The sequence below is a fragment of the Barbus barbus genome, assembly GCF_936440315.1.
Source record: "Barbus barbus genome assembly, chromosome: 26".
Lineage (NCBI taxonomy): Eukaryota > Metazoa > Chordata > Actinopteri > Cypriniformes > Cyprinidae > Barbus > Barbus barbus.
The window spans coordinates 2,703,574-2,729,049 of NC_136754.1; the positions used below are offsets into that span (position 1 = coordinate 2,703,574).

Consider the following 25,476-nt stretch of genomic DNA (forward strand, 5'->3'; position numbering starts at 1 on the left):
TATTTATTTTAGATTTTCTGAAACCCAATACACCCCTCGCTGGCTGCAGTTTGGCTCGTTGACAGCCGATTCTCAAGCGAATCATTCTTTTGAACCGGATCCTTTTAGTGATTCGCTCGAGCCGATTCGCAGAGCGTTCGTAAATTGACTTTATTGTAGGATTTCACCATTCTAGCTATATTCTAGCTTTTCGCGGTTTTTAAATTTGAATGTAAAAGTCTGTGGTTAACATTTTTGAAGAGACTGTTTTGTTCTTCAACAGACACAGTCATTCCTAAACCGTGAATTTCTCTGATCGCAGCGGCGACAAGTTCCTCAAAACCCATGATAGTTCGGCTCTTGATCATGGTACATTTTTAAGGAGACTCAAGTGAATCAGTGAATCGTTCGAGCGAACCGATTCGCTGATTATTCAGAGCGCGTGTGCGCGCAGGTCAGCGCTGTTTATGTTCCTCTGATCTCCGACGCGCGCTCTTCGTGCACGCGCCCCGCACAGGATGATCTTGTTACATTGTTGCGCGGCGTAACTGTGCGTCATAAAGAGGAAGAGCGTTCTGGCGAATAGAACGTTTTTAAACTTTTCGTCGGATACCTTGTAATTCTTCAGCTGCTCGAGAACGTTTGGAGCGCGGAGGAGCGAAGCTGATTTCCGCAGCGGACGCGGGGGGGTTCGGTGTCGGTCCTGGCCATCGAGATCCCCGTGGATGACCTCCAGAACCATGTATCCGCACGGAAGACCCCAGGTACCGCAGCCTAATGAACTTTCAGTTCCAGATCGTCTCTGGAGGATCGCTGAGTTGCGCGCGGGGCCCGTTTTAACGTACATTATGTTTGGTGTTAGGGTCAGGGTTAAGGTCACGATGAAGAGTTAATTACAGCGTTATGGGTTCAGTGATTGATGCACGGGCTGAGAAAACACACAGGCCTGGAGTCCCATTACAGTCACCGTACGAGATATATATATATATATATATATATATATATATATATATATATATATATATATATATATATAAATGAGCCTATTATTAAACAGCCTACGTCTTTTAGATTGTGCATGATTCTGTTCTGCATCCACAGTTTTACTTCACTTTTTACTTGTAATATTTTAATTATATAGTAATATATAAATATGTATTTTTATTGTATATCACACACACACATATATTATTTAAATATACAACTGTACTTAACATGGATATATATCTACATTAATCTACAATCAAAAAACCTCAAGAGGAACCACAACTTCTCCTCCAGCTGGCACACATTTAAACACAAATATACAAAGCACACACACACATATATATATATATATATATATATATATATATATATATATATATATATATATATATATATATATAGGCTAAGTACATGCACAAATGTTAATTAGAACAGGTGTAATTCTTCCACAAAAAAATAAATGATTTTATTTCACATATGCATACATACATAATTATTCTATTTTATGTAATAATTATTTCAATTATTTTAAATCTCTCTCTCTCTCTCTCTCTCTCTCTCTCTATATATATATATACATTAGTTCTATAAATTATTGCAATAACTAACAAATAATATTTACATTACATAGATTTATAAAAAAATTATTGTAAAAATCTATTTTAACTACATATATGTGTGTGTGTGAAGAAGAACTAATAAAATGCGTATGTAATATGTATATATATTATATACACTTTTATTTTAGAATTATTTAAGTTATTTATATAATTTTTTATTTTTCAATGATATTGTATATTAAAAAGTCATGCCAATAAAACACTTTTGAATTGTGAGAGATGGGAAGATGGGCATGTGCAGAAGAGGAGGAATGAGGCATTATTCAAGGCAGAAATACAGTAGAAGGACATTCATGAACACGGGGAGAGATTTGTGGCTTGAGTTTGCTCTGTACGGTGGAGGGATGGACAGATGGAAGGACGGGTGAATGAATGGTTTGTTCGGGTTATTGCTGCATGTTGCTACATATGGATCCAGGCCACCCCACTCTCCACTGCAAATGTCATGTTCCATCATCGTCACTGAGCAACACGATACCACACACTCACACACACTCACACACTGAGCTGCACTTCAAAGCTACCTTTGCTATGATGGCATGTTATTACAGGCCCATGGAGACCCAGTTTTGTGGTAACATGCATTAGTTTAAAGTGAGGAATTTTGGTGTGCATAATGAATGACCTTTAGAGAGTGTGCAAATGTGGTTTGGTTTGTTAGTGTGTGCTGTTTTTACATCTGTGTGTTTAGTGGACAGTATGTGGTAATACGTAATGACTGTGTGCTGTTGCCTGCTGGGCAGCTTCTGTCTGCTCTCAAAACCCTGTCGGATCTGAAACAGGACGCTCATGCCTGCTTTACACCTGGGATTAACATCTGCCTCTCTGATCTCAACCATTCAGATACTGTTGTAGTTTTTATAAATATTTTGAATTGTTTGTTTTTTTTAATGTTAGATAAGTTTTAGTCAGTTTTGTCGTTTTAATTCATAGTTTTTATTTTTCATTTCAGTTCAAGTTTTAGTAATTTTGTTGTGCATTTTTTTAAGTATGTCTATTTACAATTTATTACATTTTATTTCAGTGTTAGCACAACTTAAACTAAATTTTGCATTAGCAACTAGCTGAAAAAACAAGTTTAGGTTTGTATTTGATTATTTTGAGACACTAAAAATGTTAATTTGTATTTTGAATTACTTTTTATTTTTCTATTTTCAATTTTAATTTTAAAATTGTAGTAAGTCGTAGTGCAATTTGTATTGCATTTTTTTTATTATTATTAATATATCTTATTATATTTTATTTATTTCAGTTTTAGTTCATCAAGTTAAACTAAATTTCCATGGCAAATAGCTGAAAAAAAAAAAGTTTTATTTTATTGTATTGTATTGTATTGTTTTTATTTATTTATTTATTTCAGTTAATGTTTATTTTATTTTAGGTAATTAAATTGTTTTTTTTATGGTTTTGGTTTATGTTTTAGTTTAGTTAACTATAATAACCCCAATATATCACAGTGCTCAGCTGAGAATTGTTTCCAGAATAGTTTTTTACAAATCAAGTTCTGCATGGGGAAATGAATGTGAACCATACAGTTGCACTCTGCTCAGCATGGTGCATTTGTGTTCGGTTCACACGAGTGTGACGATAATACCATGTAAGCGGCCTCGGATAATACCACCGGTAAGCAGCGTGGTGAGAATATGTATCTGAGTGATGTTCGCATGTAAATATGTGTGTGATTTGTGTATCTTTCACCATCTGTGCTGTGTTTACTATCATTACATTGATGGTGTTAATGATCAGATCTGGCTTTAGCACACACTAGCTCTAACACTTGACATGATTCACACATAGTTTAACATCTCTCAAAAGCCCATCCTGTCAGTTTTATGTGCACATTTTTAAAATTCAATAGAAATACTTATAGTATGATTTGCTGGTGGTTAAGTACATTTGAGTACATAACTTGCATTTTTGCATTTAGCAGACGCTTTTCAATAGAGCAACATAAGCACACTGGGAAAGATGATAAGAAAAATGGATAATGTCCTGGTAGAAAATGACCATCTTTTCTGTTATTTTTACAGATATTTTCTTCAAATATGTATTTTTTATTTTATTTTACTTTACCTCACTTCACTGCATTGTATTGCAAAAGGCGTAGTCCATGTCCATACATATTTTTTTGCTGTTGTCTAAAACACAATACAATGCAATGCACTATTCAAAATATAAATAACACATCTGTAAAATAAAATCCATTCAAGGCATCATTGATCTACAGTTCACAGCAATGTTTTTCACTATTGAGATGTCAAATAGCCGAGGGAGGATCTGTTTACACAGAATGCAGTTGGATTCAATCTGTGCTAATTTTCTATCAGTGCACACATGAGTCGGATGGACTGATCTGGCTGTTGTGAAACCATTAACACTGTTTTCAAGACACTGACTTTGTCTGACTTTTGTCAACTTAAAAAGTTCAGCTTTGAAAACGCTCTCATTGCATGCCGTCTGCTCTCAGTAAATGTTGTTTGATGGAACATATTGCATGAAGTAGAAGCTGTAACTTCACTGACTGCAGAATTTGCCAAAATGCATTTACATGGTACTTCAAGCTTGAATTTCTCAGACCTAAAAATTCACCTAAAAATGAAATTATGGCTGAAATTGTACTCACCCTCAGGTCACATCCAGAATGTGTTTCTTCATCAGAAGATTTGACAAAGGGTAGCATTACATCACTTGCTCACCAGTGGCTCCTCTGCAGTGAATGGGTGCCGTCAGAATGAGAGTCCAAACAGCTGATAAAAACATCACAATAATCCACACCACTCCAGTCCATCAATTAATATCCTGTGAAGTGAAAAGCTGTGTGGTTGTGAGAAACAAATCCATCATTAGGGCATTTTAACTTTGAACTGTTGCTTCTGGCAAAAAAAATTAAGTCAACATAATCAATAAATATAGCTGCAAGCAGCGATTAACCGGGGTTCGTGAAATTGACACCCTTTAAGGTTGGCCAACCTGGATGTATGGCTGACAGTTAAAAACATCCAGAATGGAGAGCAGGCTCACAGACACACAACACTCATGCACACACAGTGAAATTAAATGATTAAACTGGCCTATTAATGCTCTATAAGCATATTCACACACACACACACACACACACACACACACATAGAAATGAAATGAAATGGTCAAACCATCACAATAACAATCATAAAGCCTGCTTACACACAAACACAAACACAGTTGTTTGATTTCAAATAAGTGATAGGTAAGAAAGATTATTGCACATATTTGCTTTTTAAGAGTTTAGATGTAATTTTCAGGTTCCACTGTAATCATAATCTGGCAAAATTATAAAAGCTGATATGTCTGTATGAACAAAATGGTAAACTTTGACTCAATGAGGTTTAAAATGTTATAACAGTGATTTTATAATGTTTTAACTTGAATCCTTCAGTAGCCATTGAACAGTGCTGTTTTACAGCTTAATAAGGCCATTAGTGGTCTTCCGCTGCCATCTAGTGGTTATTAATGCCAATTTCTCATACAACACTGTTTTTAAACTTTATAACTATCATAGTGTTATTTTTGGCCCAGTCTCTCTTAAATTATAAACTTTTTTTGATAATTATTGATCTAGAGACTCCAGAGAATATCACTGCGGTGGTTTGATCGAGATTGAGCAAAAAAACAGAGACAAGTTAGCAAAAGTAGGTTTCTAACACATTTGTAAATAATTAATGAACGATTTGATTGACAGCATTAGTCCAAGAGACAAACTTGTTCAGAATGAGGAGATCTATCAGATGATATGAAGATGTAGTGTATAAGTGAATGTTATTAATATTTTATTGCAATTTGAGGTCATTTCCCTTAGAAATACTGTTTCAGAAGGCCTTTTTCACTGTTAAAGCATCACCTATGGTCCGATCTCCATGAAACTTTTCATGCTTGTTAACGGTCATGTGTCACATGTTTTCACCAACATTCGTAAAGTTTCAAGTTTTTGTTTACATTTTATAGGCTGTTGGGTATGTGTGGCCACGTGTCCTTTTTTAAATGAGCCAATTAAAGCTAACCAAAGGACAAAATTCAAACTTTTTTCGATAACTATTGATCTAGACAGTCCAGAGATTATTACAGCAGTGGTTTGATCGAGATTGACCAAAAAACCAGAGACTAGTTCGCAAAAGTAGGTTTTAGACATATTTGTGAATAATTAATGAACGATTTGATTGACATCTTTGGTCCAAGAGGCAAAGTTGTTCAGAATGAGGAGATCTATCATATGATATGCATTATTTGTGGATATGTAAAACACCACGTGATCACTAGGCCAAAAATCTCGTTAGCGCCAACTTGTGGCCGATTTCTTTCAAAATTCTTACAGACCTTTGGGGTCATGAGTCAAACATGCCCACCGAGTTTCATTCCGATCGACCTCCGTTAACCTTGTCTAATAAGTGCTCAAATTTTAATGGCCGATGACGGCCATGTTTTTTGAGATACTCGAATGTCCTCATAGATATTTCAGCCACGTCGGACAAAGACACTGCATACCAAGTTTCAAGTCGATCGGACTAACGGTTACCCAGTTACAGTTTTTTCGATCTTATAGCGCCACCAAGTGGCAGATCAGTGGTATTTTTTGTTTTTTGACCAACGTTCCTACTGCTATATATATGTACCAAGTTTGGTGAAGATATCTCATTTCGTTCACGAGTTATAGCATTTTTCGTAAAATAGGCCCTCGACTTTTAAACGTTTTTGGGCCCCATTACAAAAGTGAGTGGATGTTTCAAAGATTTTTTTGATAATTATTAATAAGCCCTAGACAGAGAACATTTCGGCAGTAGATTGGTTGCGATTGGGTGAAAAACCTACGACTAGTTCACCAAAGTAGGTTTTAAACCTAATTGCGAATAGTTAAATAACGGTTTGATTGACAGAAATGATCCTAGAGACAAAGTTGTTCGGAATGATGAGATCTATCATGTGATATGAATGACTTATGTATTTGTGAATATCTAAGATGTTTTTTTTACAGTTAATTTCATGTACAGTTGAAATATTGTGTTTTTGATGGCTTTTCTGACTGTTATAGCGCCACCTATGGTCCGATCTTGATGAAACTTTTCTTGCTTGTTCACAGTCATGTGACACATGTTTTCACCAACTTTCGTAAAGTTTCAAGTTTTCGTTTAGGTTTTATAGGCTGTTGGGTATGTGTGGCCACGCCTCTTTTTTGAAATTAGCCAATTATGGCTAACCAAAGGACAAAATTCAACATTTTTTCGATAACTATTGATCTAGAGAGTCCAGAGATTATTACTGCAGTGGTTTGATCGAAATTGAGTGAAAAACCAGAGACTAGTTCGCAAAAGTAGGTTTTAGACATATTTCTGAATAATTAATGAACGATTTGATTGACAGCTTTGGTCCAAGAGGCAAAGTTGTTCATTATGAGGAGATCTATCAGATGATATGCATTATGTGTGGATATGTAAAACACCACGTGATTACAGAGCCAAAAATCTCGTTAGCGCCAACTTGTGGCCGATTTCTTTCAAAATTCTTACAGACCTTTAGGGCCATGAGTCGAACATGCCCACCGAGTTTTGTTCCGATCGACCTCCGTTAACCTTGTCTAATTGGTGCTTGAAATGTTTTGGCCAATGGCGGCCATGTTTTTTGAGATACGTGAATGTCCTCATATACACTTGTGCCCCTTTGGACCAAGATGCTGCATACCAATTTTGAAGCCGATCGGACCAACGGTTGCCTAGTTATAACCATTTATATGTTTTTTCTGTCTTATAGCGCCCCTAAGTGGCAGAGCTTCGCAATTTTTTTTATTTGACCAAAGATTGAGCTCGTACATACTTGTACCGAGTTTGGTGAATATAGCTCATTCCGTTCCAGAGCTATACTTCCAACAACATTTGGCTAACGTTAGCATAGACGCTAATTGGAGTACTGTATCGCCCGAAAATCAAAATTTCAACTTTTTTTTGATAATTATTGATATTCAGTGTCCACAGAATATTTCTGCACTGGTTTGGTTCCGATCGGGCGAAAAACCTAGGACTAGTTCGCAAAAGTAGGTCTGGGATATAGGTCAATTTTAGGGCAAGAAGGAAGCGTCGCAGCTCAAAAATTTCGGACTCCACTTTTGTTCGGGCTAACCCAAGGATTGCAACGATGTAAAGTTTTTGAGTCTACGACACACGGTTTACGACTGTGGGCCAAAAATGTCTGAAATTTTAGGTTTTTGCGCTGTAGCGCCCCCGTTTGGCCGATTTGGCCGATTCTTTGTATCTGAGTAGCGAGCAAGACTACTACCTTCTGACCAAGTTTCAGCTCTCTAGCCCTTACGGTTTGGGCTGCACGATTCGTTTTAAGGCAGAATAATAATAATAATAATAATAATAATAATAATAAAAATCCTAACAAATACAATAGGGTTTCTGCACTACGTGCACGAACCCCTAATGAACGCTTCCTCCAGTGAAAAAGTCCATCTCCTGTTGTCCTCTTACATCAAAATCCACCCACATGTTTGTTTAGAACCGTTTTGCTCTGTTTGCTTGTAAACAGTGTTTGATCTCTGCATAGTTCTCTCCTGATTCAGACGAGATGACTTTTTCACTGGAGAAAGTGTTATTATGGGTAGAGGACTCATGTTTTAGCCAGAAGTAATGGTCTAAAATGAAAAACGTCTCAGTGATGAATTTGTTTCTTACAAACATGCAGCTTTTTACTTCGTCATTAATTGATGGACTGGAGTGGTGTGGATTATTGTGATGCTTTAATCAGCTGTTTGGACTCTCGTTCTGACGGCACCCATTCACTGCAGAGGATCCATTGGTGAGCAAGTGATGTAATGCTACATTTCTCCAAATCTGTTCCCATGAAGAAACAAACTCCTCTAAATCTTGGATGGCCTGATGGTGAATAGATTTTCATGTTTGTTTGAACAATTCTTTTAATCATTATTTATGTTTTGTTATTTTTTGATAATTAGTGGCATCAAATGAAGATGTAAAATGAACAGCCCTAATAAACAGATAAAGTGCAGCGGCTGCACGCGTGTGTGTGTTGGAGGCGGCGGTGCATGGTGTCAGTTCTCATCAGAGCAGTATTGTGTATCGAGGCCTTAACAAGCTGCTCATCAGAGCTGATGTACAGTACAGATTCAGTCTCCTGGAATGAGACGATCGCTCCGAACAGATGTGCTTGTTTTTTTCCTTGCCGAACAGTTCTGTTTTTGCCAATAGCAGCAATCGGCACAGGAAGCATGGATTGGGAACGCAGCAGGTTCATGTGTCGTTTGCACACACACGGCTGTTACTGCGCTTGTATTTGTGCCACATGTGCTGAATATTTCAGCAGCCTACGGTTATTCACGGCTCTGTGATTTCCCCCCTCCCCTCTCCGTCTCTATCTCTCGTCTGAAAGTGCCCTGCACAGTAAACAGTGTGAGATAGATGACTGCGTCCTTTCAGGGCTGGTGTGAGAGGAACAGTCTGTGTGACAATTCATGGCTCTGTCCCGCAGTACTCGGCTCTCGGTACAACGCCCTCTTGTTTACTGACCAAAGCCTCCATTCCTCTGAATATCTGCTCTTCACCATTTCCCAGCATATGTTTCAATACAGCATTTGTTGGTATGGTCTTATCAGACAAAATATTATTTTATTTTGATGCAAAAGGCATAGCGCAAGTATCTTTTTTTGCATGTCTAATCAATTAATTAGTCTATTACAGACTAATAAACTATTTAATTAATTTATTTTCTTATTTAATTTTACTTTGCAGAAGTGCAAGTCATTTTTGCTGGCAAGACAATTTTACTTAATTAATTAATGTATTTATTTATTTATTTTTATGAAAAGGGCAGAGTGCAAGCCCATGCATTATCATTGCTTGGCATTGTCTAACAGGAAAAAGTATTTTATTTTATTTTTGTAATATTATTTTTATTTTATTTTGTTTCATTTTATGTTGATGCAAAGTGCAAGTCAGTACATCATTTTTGATGTACTGACTTCCCTTCCCTTTGTCGGCAAGGTCTTAGTAAAAAATTCATTATTTAATTTAGATGAAAAAGGCATATTGCAAATCCATACATCATCATTGTTTGGCATTGTTTAACTATTTTATTTTATTATTATTTATTTGTTTATTTATTTTTCATTTTATTGCAAAAGACAGTGCAAGTCCATATGTATCATGATTTGCTGGCATTGTCTAACAGACAAGTGTTGTCATAGTTTGTAAGATGTACTGTTAGCTGTTAGTGATGGTCTGGTTTCTATCAGGGGTCATATCAAGGTGAATATTGAATATGTGCCTGCAGTCAGTCTCATGTTTTTGATAAAGCTGACAAAACAAAGCATTTATTGTCAACGGCAGGGCCATATAAAGTGTCTCTTTACTCATGCAGTGAAGCCTCCTTTGTGTGGTCAATGTGTGTATGTGTGTGTGTGTGTGTCAGAGGATTTGATTGTGTATTCCCACTTGCACTAAAGCAGGGCTGTCCAAACTCGGTCCTGGAGGGCCGGTGTTCTGCAGAGTTTAGCTCCAACCCCAATTAAACACACCTGAAGCAGCTAATCAAGCTCTTACTAAGCATACTAGAAACTGCACACGTTCAAAGCAGGTGTGTTGAGGCAAGTTGGAGCTAAACTCTACAGGACGCCGGCCCTCCAGGACCGAGTTTGGACAGCCCTGCATTAAAGGTATTTTTTCATGTTTAATTCAGTTAAACATCTGTTTGTGATAGTTGTCATTAGTGCATGTGATGAATTATTATGGCTGGCATTGATTCGGCCATAGACACAAGCTGCAAGCTTTTCACACAATTCTTTTCTTCTCGTTTTAAACTCTTAATGGCATTGCCTGTTTAATACAGTCTAACAGTGAGGTATCTGAATGTAACTTAAGCATGATAAGCAATATTGAAGCATTAGGTTTTTTATTAAGTTTGAGTTGAACGTTATTGTTTGGGTCACAGCTTCTCTGAACATGTCATCATAATGCATTACTATAATCAGATTAGGGTTTTTAAAAAAAAAAGTAATTTAAGGGACTAATTCTCTATTTTTGCTGTGACTTGCATGTACAGATTGGTTAACCAAGGCTAATCTCACTTTCAACAAGAAATGTTGTTTTGAATGTTCATTGCACCTGCTTTCTTTTGGATAGCAGCACACAAACACTCGCTGTGTGAACTAAATAAGATTGAAATGCCTTTGTTGTTGTTATTTGTTAAGGTCGTATTAACCAAATGCAGCACAATCTTCTGTGGATTCATGCTATTATTCAATGGTGATGCCATGTTTTGGAGAACTTTTATTATGCTGTTTTACTATGGACATTTACCATAGTGTGCCCATGCTCTCATATGCAAGATGTTTTGCAAAATGGAAAAAACAAAACAAAACACTGAATTAAAAAAATAAATAAAAAATGATGTCATCTATGCAAATCACACACACATACTGGTCCACACACAAGTCCATACTGTGTCTTTTGTTGCCAGTTATTATATTTTATTGTGCATATTAATACAGTTTTGTTTTATTTTATTTTATCATAAGGCATAGTGCAAGTCCATTCAACTTAATCATACAAGATGCTTTGCAAAATGAAAATAGTTGTGAAATAGATTTTTGAAAATAGATGATGTAATTTTGCATGGCATCATCATGGAAATAATAGCAGCAGACCCACATTGGGTATGTTAAATGAAGAACTGAACATACAATTTGCCATCTATCCTTGTATTGTCCTCCTGAGATTACCTAACATGTTTACTCCATTCAGAGTAATTAGCAATGTAATCCCATTACAATGTAGAAATAGTAAATAATAGGCTAACTGAAGGCTGTTTTGGAGTGACAATACTCGTGTGTTTTCAGGCTCCGCTGGTGTCAGGCCACGCCGGCATTAAATTCACAGTCCTGGAAACTCTCGACCATATAAAAGAGGAATTCCAGCTGTTCCAGGCCCAGTATCACAGGTACAGACGCATAACCTTCATTTCACCTCATCCTGGAGGATTCCTCGCAATGTTATTCACACAGACTCTCCAAATGTAACTCAACTGACTCATAAAATGAAACCGATGTTCAAATGCTTCCCATGTTCCTTGATGTCTACTGCTGTTTACTTCATTTCCTATAATTGCATCTGCATTTTATTCAATTATGTTGTGATTTAGATCTGTATGATGATCTCCGTCCTCTCTGAACTGCAGTTGGGATCACCTGTGCAAAGATGATTAGATTATCTAACCGTAATGCTCTAAAATCACTCCAGCGACTAGAAACGCCTGTATTAGCTGATACAGACTATTAGCCAGCTAATCCTGATAGTCTCATTAGGAGCAGTTACAAAAGCTACTGAACGTCTTTCTTTAGAGCAGTAAACATCAGTGTACATTATAAAGCGGGATCGGCTTCAGTAATAGTGGTAGTAAAAGTGGTTCTGTTTCATGTTGGAAGGGCTGATATTGTGACCTGTAGACCACTGTCACACGACGAGGACACAGTGTCACATGACCTCACGACGCATGTCGTTTTCTGTTTTTCAGTCTGAAGCTGGAATGTGAGAAGCTGGCGAGTGAGAAAACCGAGATGCACAGACATTATATCATGGTAAGAGGGACATCCAACAACATTACCCATAATCCCCAGCTGTGACTGAGCTGATGGTTGTGGTTGATGTGTTTTTTTAGCGACCAGTTAGCTCTTGACCATATAGTCAAAGACCACACTGAAAACCTGGGTTAAATAAATAATGTAAAAATGAATACAATCATGTATATATAAAATAATATTAGATGTAAAATTACAGTTAGTAAGGTAATCCATTACATTGCACGTTTTAGGTAATATAATCAGACTACTTTTTTGATTACTTTTAGATTACATTTGACCTAATTTGTTTATCACATTGATGTAAATAGCTTGTTTAAAAGATAAGAGAGAAGAATTAGGAAGAATCAATAAATTATTAATTATTGTGTGAATATGTTATCACGTAATCAAAGGTCTGATTACGAGTATTAAAATGTAATCTAATTACAAGTACTTAATTTTTGGAATCTGATTACGTAATCCAGATTACATGTAATCAGTTACTACCCAGCACTGTATATAAAATTGTGAAATTTTAAGTTTAGTGTATTTTACATATTGTCTATTTGAAATTGAAGAACAAATTGACTGTAAAAGATAGACTCTTTAAAAAGATTGACAGCAGGAAAAAATGAGCTGCTCTCAAGGCATTTGGTCATTTTGGAATTGAAAATATCAATAACTAACTTTTCTGTCAGATGGCAATGCTGCACAATTATTGGTCGATGCCGATAATTTCAGATTGGCTAAAATGGGATAATAACAATTTATAGTTACGCCCTTCCAAATAACAGTATTTTATTGAAAACTGGGATAAAAATGTCTGAAAAGTACCAAAAAATGAGTTAAGTTCCTGTAGCTCAGTTAATCAGTATTGAATGCATACCCTGAATGCACTATGAATCACTTTGCATAAAGGCATTTGTCAAATCCATAGATATAAATGATGATCTACACACATTAATATGAAAGAGAAATGAGTGTCAGGTCTTTCACTATGAATATGGGTCATTTCTGGCCTCTGGTAACACATGTAGAGCATTTCTGTCATTTGGGTGGATGTAGCTGTTATTTATGTCGTGTAATTGAACTGCCCTTGTTTCCTTCCACAGTATTATGAAATGTCTTACGGGCTGAATATTGAAATGCAGAAGCAGGTGAGTGACTGATGTGCCGTTTCATTACAGATCAGCATGATCTCTGTGTAATGAGCTTTACAGTATGAGGTGTCTTGTGTGTGGAAATTATGGGGTCTGGTTGGCAGGTTAGTGATGGCACTGGATGAACCAAACACTAATTGCAGGGACGATCACGATGAAACTACATGATCAAGGGTTTGATAGGGATGGAACAGGATTTTGAATGCAGCAAGTCTCCAGCTGCAGGGATTGAACCTCAGACCGTTGTATCAGCAGCACAGACGTTTACAGATTAGATTGCAGGTGTTGCGTTCATTCAGTTCAACTTTTTAAAAGTTTGGGGTTAGTAAGATTGTTGAATGTTTTTGAAAGAAGTCTCTTATGCTGAGCAGGGCTGCATTTATTTGATCAAAAATATAGTAAAAACAGTCATTTAAAATAACTGTTTTCTATTGTAATTTATTTTAAAATGTAAATTATTGCTGTGATGCGCAGCTGAATTTTCAGCATCATTACTCCAGTCTTCAGTGTCACATGATCCTTCAGAAATCATAATAATATACTGATTTGCTGCTCAAGAAACATTTAGGATTATTACAGCTGTTGAAAACAGTTGGGCTGCTTCATTTTTTTTTGTGAACATTGTGATACATTTTTCATGAATCTTTGAATTTATTATAGATATCTCTATTATAATAGTAAATGTGATATTAATATTTATGATGTGTGCGTGTGTACCTGGTATTTATCACGTTATGGGGACCAAATGTCCCCACAAGCATAGTAATACCAGTAAATTTTGACCTTGTGGGGACATTTTTAGGTCCCCGTGAGGAAACAAGCTCATAAATCACACAGAATTAAGTTTTATGAAAATCTAAAAATGCAGAAAGTTTCCTGTGAGGGGTAGGTCTAGGTGTAGGGTTGGTGTGATAGAAAATACAGTTTTACAATAAAAGAAAAAACATTACGTCTATGGAATGTCCCCATAAAACATGGAAACAGTGTGTGTGTGTACTGTATGCTGTTTAAATGTGGCTCATCCAATCAGATTTCAGAGTTAAAACTATCTGTATATTCTTCAATCATATTTAAAAGAAAGCTTAAGGTTTGTCTGTTTTCATTTTTCTTTGTCATTTTGAGGAGGAATGTACTGTATACATGCGTTGTGCCTGATTCAGTGTTTTGTTGGGTATTTACTCTGAAGCAGGGTTTAAGCCTGACTACTCTATATGAGCAAGCACACACACACGCTAGAGTGGGCTAATCCAGATAAGACCCCTGCATCTCTCCTCGTTTTTCAGGCCATCTGTTGGAAATGCCTGGATTTGAGAGTGTATGTGGGTCAGAGTGTGTGGGATCAGCCTGTATGGAAGTGTGTACAAATGTGATGTGTGTGTGTGTGTGAGTGTATTAAATGTATTAATGCACCTCTGGCGGTTAGGAAAGATCCCTTTGCATCTATCTAGCTAGCTAGCCTAAACATACAGAGTTTAAAAGATTTCTCTACATATAATAATAAAATAAAATATATGATGTGAAAACAGTCCTGAACTAACTATTCTATTGGACAAACAAACCAATAAACCTCAATTAGCCTGACTGTTTTCTTTATGTCGTCTGTTGTTTGATGGGAATTTGTTTGTTTCTGCAGGCAGAGATTGTAAAGCGACTCAGTGCTATATGCACTCAGATCATTCCACTGCTGTCCCAAGAGGTGAGCGCACACACACACACACACACACACTCATCCTCTCCGAGCTGCTCTCCCCCCACGGGCTATTTACACATGAATTATTTACAGCAGAGGTGGTCATCAACAGAGAGCTTCCAATCGCCCACCTCTTCCTAGATCAATATTTCATACTGTTCTTTTCTAAGCCTCGCTGAGTGGATTTGGTTATTTTGTAATCGTAAGGCCCTCTGGGAACATCAGGCCTGCCACAGAGACAACAACAACTCTTTTCAGTTGACCTGCTGTTTGTGACACATGCGCTTCTGCTTTGTTTGTGGTTTTTCACAATGAAAGGTGCTGTCGTGTAGCAGGTTTCACCTCGGGTGTAGTTTTGCATGTTTGCTCTTGATCTTTGAATGTCTTCTCTATTAGCTGGTTTGTTTTATTCATGCTTCATGTGTGAATTTGTGTGTTCTTCCAGCATCAGCATCAGGTGGCTCAAGCAGTGGAAAGATCCAAACACGTTAGCATGGCCGAGCTCAACGCTATCATCGGGGTGAGTCTGTTTACCTTCCTGTCCTTCCTGTCCTCAGTGCGGGTTTCAGTCTGAGCAATGGCAAGCATCAGCCTCATAAACATTACAGTCAGCTCTCTACGGTCTCTCAGCATTATTATAGTTCATTCAAACTGTGACAGATTCAACTTGTTCTCAAGGAAACAGTTCTCATTTTCATTTAGTTCAAAATGATGTACTAAAAGTGAAATAAAATGATAAACTTAATATTAATATTATACAAAAAAATAAAATGACAAAAATAAAACATCTTTAAGAAAAATTCAATTAAAAAACAAAATATAAAAATAAAAACTCAAACTATATAATATGATAGTATAGCATTTATATTAAAATTGATTTTCAGGTGTGGTCATAATCTTTTTTTATATATATATATATATATATATATATATATGTGTATGTATAATTATATATTTTGTAAAAAAAAATATTATTTATATTAAAAAAAACATTCTGACCTGTACTTCAAAACTTTTAAAACCTAGAGGTTTGAAGGATAATGAAGATTGGTAAAGATTTAAAATGACTCTTAATTAGTATTTTAGGCTCTGCACTGTTATCCTTAAATAGAGTCTTTTAATGTCATCTAATGATTCTTGTTCTAAATATGCCTGACAAGACTTTTGGTGTACAAATGTTTTTCTCTCCATTCCCCCTTTGTAGCAGCAGCAGTTCCAGCATCTATCCCATCATGCCCCGGGCTTCCCTCTGACAGCACACCCCTCAGGACTGACCCTGGGAGCGGGTGCAAGCCTTATGGCTCTTCCCGGGGCCTTCCCGTTCCCCCCGCACCTGGTGCCTAAAGATGACCTCACGCACCCCGAGCCCCTGGACTCCAGAGGTGCGCAGGAATCTATTAGTGGATTTAATCTATAGTCATTTCAAATGATGGTAACATTTCTTGTACAACCATTAATTTATGCAAAATTGCCATTACTACTATCCATTGAGGAAGTACTATAGGGCATATATATTCAGACATGGAGACATGGACACTGTTTACACAGAGCAAACTCCATTCACAGCAATTACATTAAATAATGTTTTTTTCTTTTCCTCCACCTAGAAATGTAGTCCTACCTCAAAGTGATTATTTAGACAACTAGACAGCTCAAATAGCAACATGTGTGCATTAAAAAACCCCATAGACATTACTGTAAATTAGTTTTTAGTTGTTGTTTTTTTTCTATAAGCGACAGCATGCCTGAGATTTGATCTATAGACATTAGACTGAAATGAATCTGGAATAATCCTGATATTATATTGTGAATGTTCAAGATAACAGGATCATCATATCTCAGTGAGTCAATACTTCTGTCTCTCTTCATTTCTGTAGATGGAGCTCCAAACAGGGTGAGTATTAAACCTCAGTGTTCTGTGGCGTTTTGTGAATAGGTCCATCCATTAGAGAATTAGATTATTCATGTGTTTGCGTGCTCTTGTTTTCTGTAAGGATTGCACTGCTGATGGGATTTTATGTGTTCGATTGGATTTTTGTATAAAATTGTATTTTCTAGAATTAAAAGTTATTCATGACATGCATTAGATCGTCACGGAATTATTTTTTTTTGGATTGTTTTTTTTACTTTTATTGTGCAAATGGTGGAGTCATTTTCCATTCTCCACCTTTTGTGGATTTGACCCATAGAACCGTAATCTTGCAGTCTAACAGTTTACTTTTCATTTCTCATATTGCAAAAACAAAACTCAGACCGAGGAACTATTGGCATTTGATCAAGCTTCAAATTGAATATGATTTTTAACAATTTCAACAGTCAAAAAAATTCTATTACCAAACCCATTCCTTCCTTTTTAAATTAAAAATGAATGGTTTTCTACATATACAGTATGCATTTTGTATGAAATTGGCTAAAGTCATGTGAGACAGTATAAAGGTTTAAAATATGCATTAATATACATAATAATTTTTTTAAATATTTTTGACCCTGGACCACAAAACCAGTCTGAAGTCGCTGGGGTATATTTGTAGCAATAGCCAAAAATACATTGCATGGGTCAAAATGATCCATTTTTCTTTTATGCCAAAAATCATTAGGACATTAAATAATGATCATGTTCCATGAAGATATTTTGTAAATTTCTTACCGTAAATATATCAAAACTTCATTTTTGATTAGTAATATGTATTGCTAAGAACTTCATTTGGACAACTTTAAAGGAGATTTTCTCAGTATTTAGATTTTTTGCACCCTCAGATTCCAGATTTTCAATATCTGTCCAATCATAACAAACCATACATCAATGGAAAGCTTATTTATTCAGCTTTCAGATGTTTTATAAATCTCAATTTCGAAAAATTGACACTTACGACTTTAAACATTTTTTGAAGGAAGAAGTTGTATACTATAGTCTTTTGACAGTTGAAAAAAATACAAATTAAAAAAATGAAAGTGTGAGATTCTAGTGTTTATGTGATGTATGTTGTGTCTGTGTGTATTTCAGAGCAGTAGTGGCTCTCCGGTGACCCATCGGTCTGCAGGCCTGCGTCTGGGTCTTCCTCCTCCTCCCCCTTCCTCTTCCTCATCCTCTCACGCTGATATGGACAGTAAACGGGGCGGCGCAGACCAGAGCAGCACGGGACGAACACGGCGGGTAAATCGAGTCAAGACCAAAACACACTGCTTCCTCGCTTTACAGTTTAAAAGCATCTCTTTAAGATGCATTTGAGTTCATCCTGAAGTCTGTGTGATTTTCACTGGTGCTTCCATGCTCCGATAAATTACATCACAAGACTGCTGACTGCGGTTGAATATTAATGCTCATTATTTATTGAAAGTGATATCATTTCATCCCTGATTCACTGATTTCACCAAACCAGAGGAAAACTGCTCAGATATTGCTCTTTCATCGCTCCAGAGACATCATGCAGCTTTCAGTGTTAAATTATCAATAAATCTCAGACGATTCTCCCATTGTTCCCCTGGAGAAATAAAATGTAGACACAAATGAGTCAATAGTTGTTATACGATAGGATTATAGACCTATAAAATGAATGTAGTTAGAACGGTGCTTTAGTTTTGAAATTTAATCAGAAATGTTTTAGTATTATGTATATACAGTTATGGTTTTATTAATATATTTTGAATTAGTTTTCATTTTTATATTTTCATTTTTTTATTTCAAATTTTGTTTAATCTTTAGTTTTTTTTGTTATGTGTTTTTGTATTTTTAATATTTTGTAGCTTTAATTATTGTTTTGGTTTTAGCTTTAGTTTTTTATTTATTTCCAGTTATGTCAGTGTTTCAGCTTAAACCTGTTTCATTTAGTTGCAAGGCAGCATTTCTAATTTGAGTTTTTGTAAAAAAAAAAAAAAAAAAAAAAAAAAATATATATATATATTTATTTTATTGTATTTAACTTTATTTTCTTTGGTATCTTAACAAATCTGAGGACAGTTTGGGAAATATTTGAGGAGAAATATCTGAGAAACAAGAGATTTAAGCAAAAGTCTCCAAATTGCTGAAGTTATTTGGAGCTCATGATTGGGTTGGTCTGATCATGTGTGTTTCCTGCAGGAAAGTGGTGGGAAAAATGAAGACTCTCTCAGAAGAGACCGCAATAAAGAGGTGTGAAAACAGTTACTCGCTTTCTCTTTCTTTCATTATGGTTCTTTCACTTGGTAATATTCTTTGACACCATACGTTTTATTACATTATATAATGTTTGATAGATCATTAGTTCAATACTTGAAATTTCTAGAAATGTCATGATACTTGGATTCATATATTTTCCTACGTGTATGAACACTGTTTGATGTTTTTAATGAATTACTAATGACAGTTATTGTACATTGTAACCAGTTCATAAGTCATAAACTTTAGTCATAAAGGCTTCATTTGGCATCACAACATTTTGACCTGGTAAACAGAAACAGTAACACTTTAGAACACTTATTCACTATTAACTACGACTTTTCCCTCAATATACTCCTAATTTGCTGCTTATTAATAGTTAGTAAGGTAGTTGTTAAATTTAGGTATTGTGTAGGATTAGGGATTAGAATAAGGCATTAATAAGTGCTTAATTACTACTAATAAATGGCTAATATTCTAGTAATATGCATGCTAATAAGCAACTAGTTAAGAGACCCTAAAATAAAGTGTTACCACAGAAACATCAACATTATAACTTTTATTTAAATTTTTTTGATGTAAATAAATGTAAAACCAAAAGAAAAAAAGTTATATTCTGAACTATTCCGCCCCCCAAAAAACTGCCAAACTTTACCAGGAAACATTAAATCTGATCAGAAATGATGTTTGTTAGTGGTATTCACTAAGGTAAGCATCACTAAAATGTTCAGGAATGGGGTTAGTGATTTCAGCAGTTTAACAAATCATTTCAGCGCAAACCAACCCGTCCTGCATCGTTTGTCTGTGCTTTAAATTACACTGTAAATTATCCTTTTAAATCCCATTGCCTTCTGTTGAAGGAGTCATACTTGGGTGACATTTGCATGGGCAAACACTGCTTTTAAGGTCACGTGATTTGAAGCTTTTGATGACATCTTACACCATCTGTGTTTGCAGAAAAGTGCGTCACCTGCAGGAGTCTCTCCCAGATCGACGGAAGGGAACGGACTGAACAGCTCTCCGGTCCTCCGGAAGAATCCGTCCAGAGAAGGCTCTTCCTCCCCTCGCTCTCAGCCGCGCTCGCCTCTCTGTAAGAGCCCCACTCAGGTACGGATCCTTAGGAAATCATCATCATACTCAACATTTCAGACCACATTTAAATGTTTTGGTAAATTATAGCTTATCAAAAATATCTAGGGCCCATGATATGGAATCACAAAAACCAGTCATGAAAATTTATTTTTTTCCAAATTTGGATAAGCAGGTCAAAAGTAGCACTGTGCACTTAATCAAATCACAATATGACTAGAGTCTGTGATATTAAACTGCAAAAGACTGCTACTGAAATATGAAGTGATGAGAGTCTCTTTTCCAGTATTTCACTCAGAAAATATCATCATATACACACACAAACTCCAAGGTTTACACTACAACTCCCCAAAATAAAAGTTTGCTTTTCTTAAAGTGATGATAACAATAATAATAACTATATTACACAATTTTCATCCATGTTTTAACCAGTAAACCTGTTTTTCAAAGGAATTGTTCCAATTTATTTGGTTGCATTTCAAAAGATTTATTAAATTGTTGAAATTTCATGCATTCGATTACAACCATTTTTGAAAATAAATTTGTATAAAATCATAAAGTGCAGTTTCCAGAAAAATTGTGGTTTGAAATTGTTATTTTGTAATATATTATTTTGTAATTTTGAGTTCAATTTATTAGAGATTCTGGTTTGATTAATACAACAGAGGTTCTGTTTTGGTTTTAATAAACCATTAAAAACCTAATCCAGGATGAAAAAGGCAATCATGGAATATCTGGAAAAAAGGAGACGTTTCATAGGGTTGTCTTTTTATTAAAATTGTAATAAATTATTACATTGTTAAAGATTTATTAGTTGTATTACTTTGATTAGAGATCCTTTTGGATTATTAAAATTTAATTAAAAAAAAATTAAAACATAATCCCCCCAAAAAAACTTTAAACCAAAAACACAGAAATTGGGGGAAAAGAATTTTTTTTTTTTTAGAAAAATAAATTTCATAGGGCCATGTTATTGTTAAATTGTTGTAAATTATTACATTGTTAATTCGGCTAATTAGACACTCAATTTAAAAATTGAATTAAACCATTAAAAGCATAATCCAGGAAAACAAAAACCACAAAGAATAAAACTAAATTAGGGGGGGAAATATGCATTTCATGTTGTCCTGTTGTTGTTAAAATTCTATTAAATGATTACATTATTAAAACTGTCGTGTATTGCGTTAATTACACATCCTTTTTAATGAAAAACCACAGAATTTTGGGAAAAATGAAATGGATTTCACAGAGCCCTAGATATATCTCATCATTTTTATTATTAAAATCAAATAAAAAGAGAAGTTTGTGTGGACATGGGCGTGGTTTAGTTGTTTTCGTCTCTGTGCTCTCAGGAGAAAGTGAGATCTCCGTCTCCTTCAGCGTCCCATGAATCACTCTCTCCTGGCTCTCCAGCACCTCCCCGCCCTCTCTCGTCCTCCGCCCGCGGCCCGTCTCCCGCTCTCAAACACTAGGTACGTGCTGGCTCATGCTTTTAATGCTTACAGTAAACGTGGGCAGCAGGGGGATGGTTTTCAGTCGGATGTGATTTCATCTCTCGCTCGCCTCCAAATGGTTTTTCCAATTCCTGCAATTCATTTACAGTGATGAATGGTTATACACCTTGACATCTGGTTTTCCTCACAGGACCCACTCCAACCCATGGAGTGAGACTAGTGAAAGACAGCCGCTACCCCTCCCCAGCCCGCCCTTCCCAGAATGCACGGGGCCAGTCCCAGAATGCACCGGGGCGGCCCCAGAGCGCTCGGGCCTGGGCATCAGGTGCCTTGTCAGAAGCCCTTCATCCGTCCTCGTGGCCCTCCGAGCCGAACTCTGAGCGAACCGCATCTGTGTTCTCACACGGGCATAATTAGCCAAACAGCTCTGTCAGCCAATTAGAAAGAAAGCTGAATATTCTGGTGAGTAATATATTCTGCTGTGTGTAAGTGAGTGTAACTTTTATATAATACACATTAAAATGGTTTTATAATTTATTAATATTATCATATGTGTGTGTGTATATATATATATATATATATTTATTTATTTAATAGACACACACGCGCATATATTAGTGCTGTCAAACGTTTAAGCGCAATTAATCGGATCCAAAATAAATGTTTCTGTTTGCATAATAAATGTGACCCTGGTCCACAAATCCAGTCTTAAGTCGCTGGGGTATATTTGTAGCAATAGCCAAACATACACTGTATGGATCAAAATTATTGATTTTTCTTTTATGCCAAAAATCATTAGGATATTAAGTAAAGATCATGTTCCATGAAGATATTTAGTAAATGTCCTACTGTAAATATATCACAACTTAATTTTTGATTAGTAATATGCATTGCTAAGAACTTCATTTGGACAACTTTAAAGGAGATTTTCTCAATATTTAGATTTTTGTGCACCCTCAGATTCCAGATTTTCAATATCTGTCCAATCATAACAAACCATACATCAATGGAAAGATTATTTATTCAGCTTTCAGATGATCTATAAATCTCAATTTCGGGAAATTGACACTTAAGACTGGTTTTGTGGACCAGGGTCACATATGTGTGTGTACTGTGTATATTTATTATGTGTATATAAAAACACACACATACAGCATATATTTTTAAAATATTTACATGTATTTGCATGTATATATTTATTACATTTACATTTAGTCATTTTATATATTTATATTCATATGAATTATATCATATATATATATATATATATATATATATATTTATTATATAAATGTAAAATATTTTTCTTAAATATATACATGCGTGTGTGTGTGTGTGTGTGTGTGTGTGTGTGTATATATATATATATATATATATATATATATATATATATATATATATATATATATACACACAGTACACAATTATGAATTATTTATAATTAAAATGTATTATAATTATTTATAACTCTGCATTTTAATATAAAAGAAAATATTAATATATAAACATATTTTCTTCAGGCCATCAACTAAATATATATGACCATATATTTACTAAAAAAACATCTTAATGAATACATTCGATAAGATTTTCAAAAACCTTTGTTAAAAATTACCATATAATTTTCAAAATTGTACATTTTCGCATTTTACATGTCATTTTGTAAATTGTAACCCATTTTACTTTGGTAATGTGGCACGTTTCTGAGTAAAATAGATATTCAACAAGGAAAAAATATAGTTTGGGTTCTTTTCCATCAGTAATTAATATTTAATTATTAAAATGGTATTTTAATAATCATTCGTTTCAAGCGGGCATACCTAGAATTTGATGAAAGATTGTAAAAGACTAAAAAAATTGCAATGAAAAAATCTTAACAGTTTTTGACATTAGTTTTGTAGCCATTATGAATCATTAAATACTGCATTAGCTATATGAGCAAAATCTCTTCATGAAAATCGCTGATAAAAATATATATACATAAAATCTTGTTTAGTCCTGTCCTTAACGTCTCCAGCAGTGTTAATGTGCTTCTGTTGTGTAATCCTGTGGCTTTTTGTCTTTCAGTGTGACGGGCAAATGGAGGCAAGATACGGGCTTCTCCGTATCATCTCCCACACAGAAACGGACTGAGATGCTTTACTGCCAATTTCATGTCAAAACGAGTAAAAAAAAAAGACATGGAAACTTCTAGACAAACGGACATCAAGGTATTTCACTTTCTCCCTCCAGAGCTTTTAACTGTGTCCGTGAAGCTGGAATCACCCTCAAGTCATCGCACCGCTGCCCCTCGCTGAAGCAGACTTTAATAAATCTGTCATTTTGAGTGCAAAGCATTACTTTCAGACAGTATTGCAAGAGAAATAATGCTGTTTTTGCTTGTAATAAACAGGATTCTGTTGTTCATATATGAATACTCACTTTATGATGCTAAATGAAGCAATAAAGCATGAGAATCTGTGCTGTGTTGTGAATTAAATCATGGTCAAAGGATGGTGTTAGTGTTTATATTCACAATACAGCATAATCTTGAGTACTTTATTGCATTTTAATATGGTTAATGCATAATGAAGACATATTAAATATGCAAAGGTTGATTAAAATATCATTTTATTAAATAAATTAATGTCAGCTTCTCTCCTGTGGATAATATACACAGAACGTCTCCTAGAATTGTTTTAAACCTCTTTTGATTGTAAGAACAAACTCTGTTCTGTGTTGTTGTACTGCTTGATTTCAACAATAGGCTGCGCTATAATCAAACATATCAATCTGATCGGGTTTATGTTTGCTTTGCTGCATGTGGAACTAGTTATGAGATCTTCACCCCCAATCTATGCAAATGGCATGGCTCCACTGTTTGTTTGCAACCTTTTATGGTATTAACACTAATCATTAAAAATGACTTGAAACGTGTTGAAACCTGCTCAGCTGACGTCAAACACTGATAGATTTAGTGCATCTAAAATCGTTTAACAGATGAGCGAATGTTTTGGCTGATGTGGCAGAACAGTTTTATCTGACTGATGTAAGACAGCATCATGTCAAACGCGGGTCATACATCCCAGAATGCCTTGAGGATGAAGCACTGGAAACATTTTTGGGTCGTGTCTTCGTACAAACACTGATTATTGAATTCTGGGACAGAGTGCAAAATGAAATTTTGGAGTAGGCCTAACATTTTCAGAGGATTTCATTTGGATTTTGGTGAAACTTGCTTAAATTTTCTCTCAAAATGCGCTTTTTTCCCCGTGTCAATCACTCAATATGTGTTGACATCCATGCAGATTCAAATACTGGTTGAGAAATATAGCACTGGAATCGAGACTACAGTTTGGGTTCAAACTGATTTCTGCTCCATTTCTTGAATTATCACCATTAAAAAAAAATCTTACTGTTCACAAACTCATATTGCAAATGTTGTGAGGGTTGTTAAAAAATGTAATTGTTATAAAATGCCTTAAACTTATTTCAGCTTGTCAAATAGGCTCATTTAGTTCAACTTAATGCAATAAAATAACTAAAACTACAACTGAAAAAACAAAATGACAAAAACAAAATTATAAAAAAGAAAATATGAAAAATGAAATCTTCTAAATATTAAAAAATAAAATTGTATGAAGATATTGTCAAAACTTTACTAAAAATAGCTAAAAAGGAAAATATAAAATGAAAACATTCTACATTCAATAATAAAAAAGCTTTAAAAATGTCAAATTACTAAAATCTTAAAATTGAAAATATAAAAAAGAAAAATTTAAA

General features: G+C 35.2%; 1 protein-coding gene across 2 annotated transcripts; it reads left to right on the forward strand.

Moving 5' to 3' along the window:
- Positions 1-393: 393 nt before the first annotated feature.
- LOC306846078 (transducin-like enhancer protein 1) lies at positions 394-25,249 on the forward strand. 2 transcript variants are annotated; one of them, XM_079379182.1, is made up of 15 exons: positions 416-743; positions 11,467-11,567; positions 12,141-12,204; positions 13,299-13,343; positions 14,980-15,042; positions 15,482-15,556; positions 16,241-16,418; positions 16,914-16,930; positions 18,041-18,190; positions 19,115-19,165; positions 20,129-20,278; positions 21,613-21,732; positions 21,905-21,978; positions 22,018-22,176; positions 23,782-25,249. In XM_079379182.1, the coding sequence occupies exons 1-12, from the start codon at positions 705-707 to the stop codon at positions 21,730-21,732; spliced, it is 1,053 nt and encodes a 350-aa protein (XP_079235308.1). In that variant the 5' UTR covers positions 416-704; the 3' UTR covers positions 21,905-21,978; positions 22,018-22,176; positions 23,782-25,249. The 2 variants fall into 2 exon arrangements, with proteins under 2 accessions (XP_079235307.1, XP_079235308.1); XM_079379181.1 differs by having other exon boundaries at positions 394-743; positions 21,905-22,176.
- Positions 25,250-25,476: the final 227 nt, after the last annotated feature.

What these genes read in the sequence shown, in the direction of transcription:
- LOC306846078 (XM_079379181.1), top strand. Translation starts at nt 705, where the DNA reads ATGACCTCCAGAACCATGTATCCGCACGGAAGACCCCAG. An exon ending in GCACGGGACGAACACGGCGG is followed by an intron (nt 18,191 to 19,114) that starts GTAAATCGAGTC and finishes TGTTTCCTGCAG; the next exon opens with GAAAGTGGTGGGAAAAATGA. An exon ending in GAAGAGACCGCAATAAAGAG is followed by an intron (nt 19,166 to 20,128) that starts GTGTGAAAACAG and finishes CTGTGTTTGCAG; the next exon opens with AAAAGTGCGTCACCTGCAGG.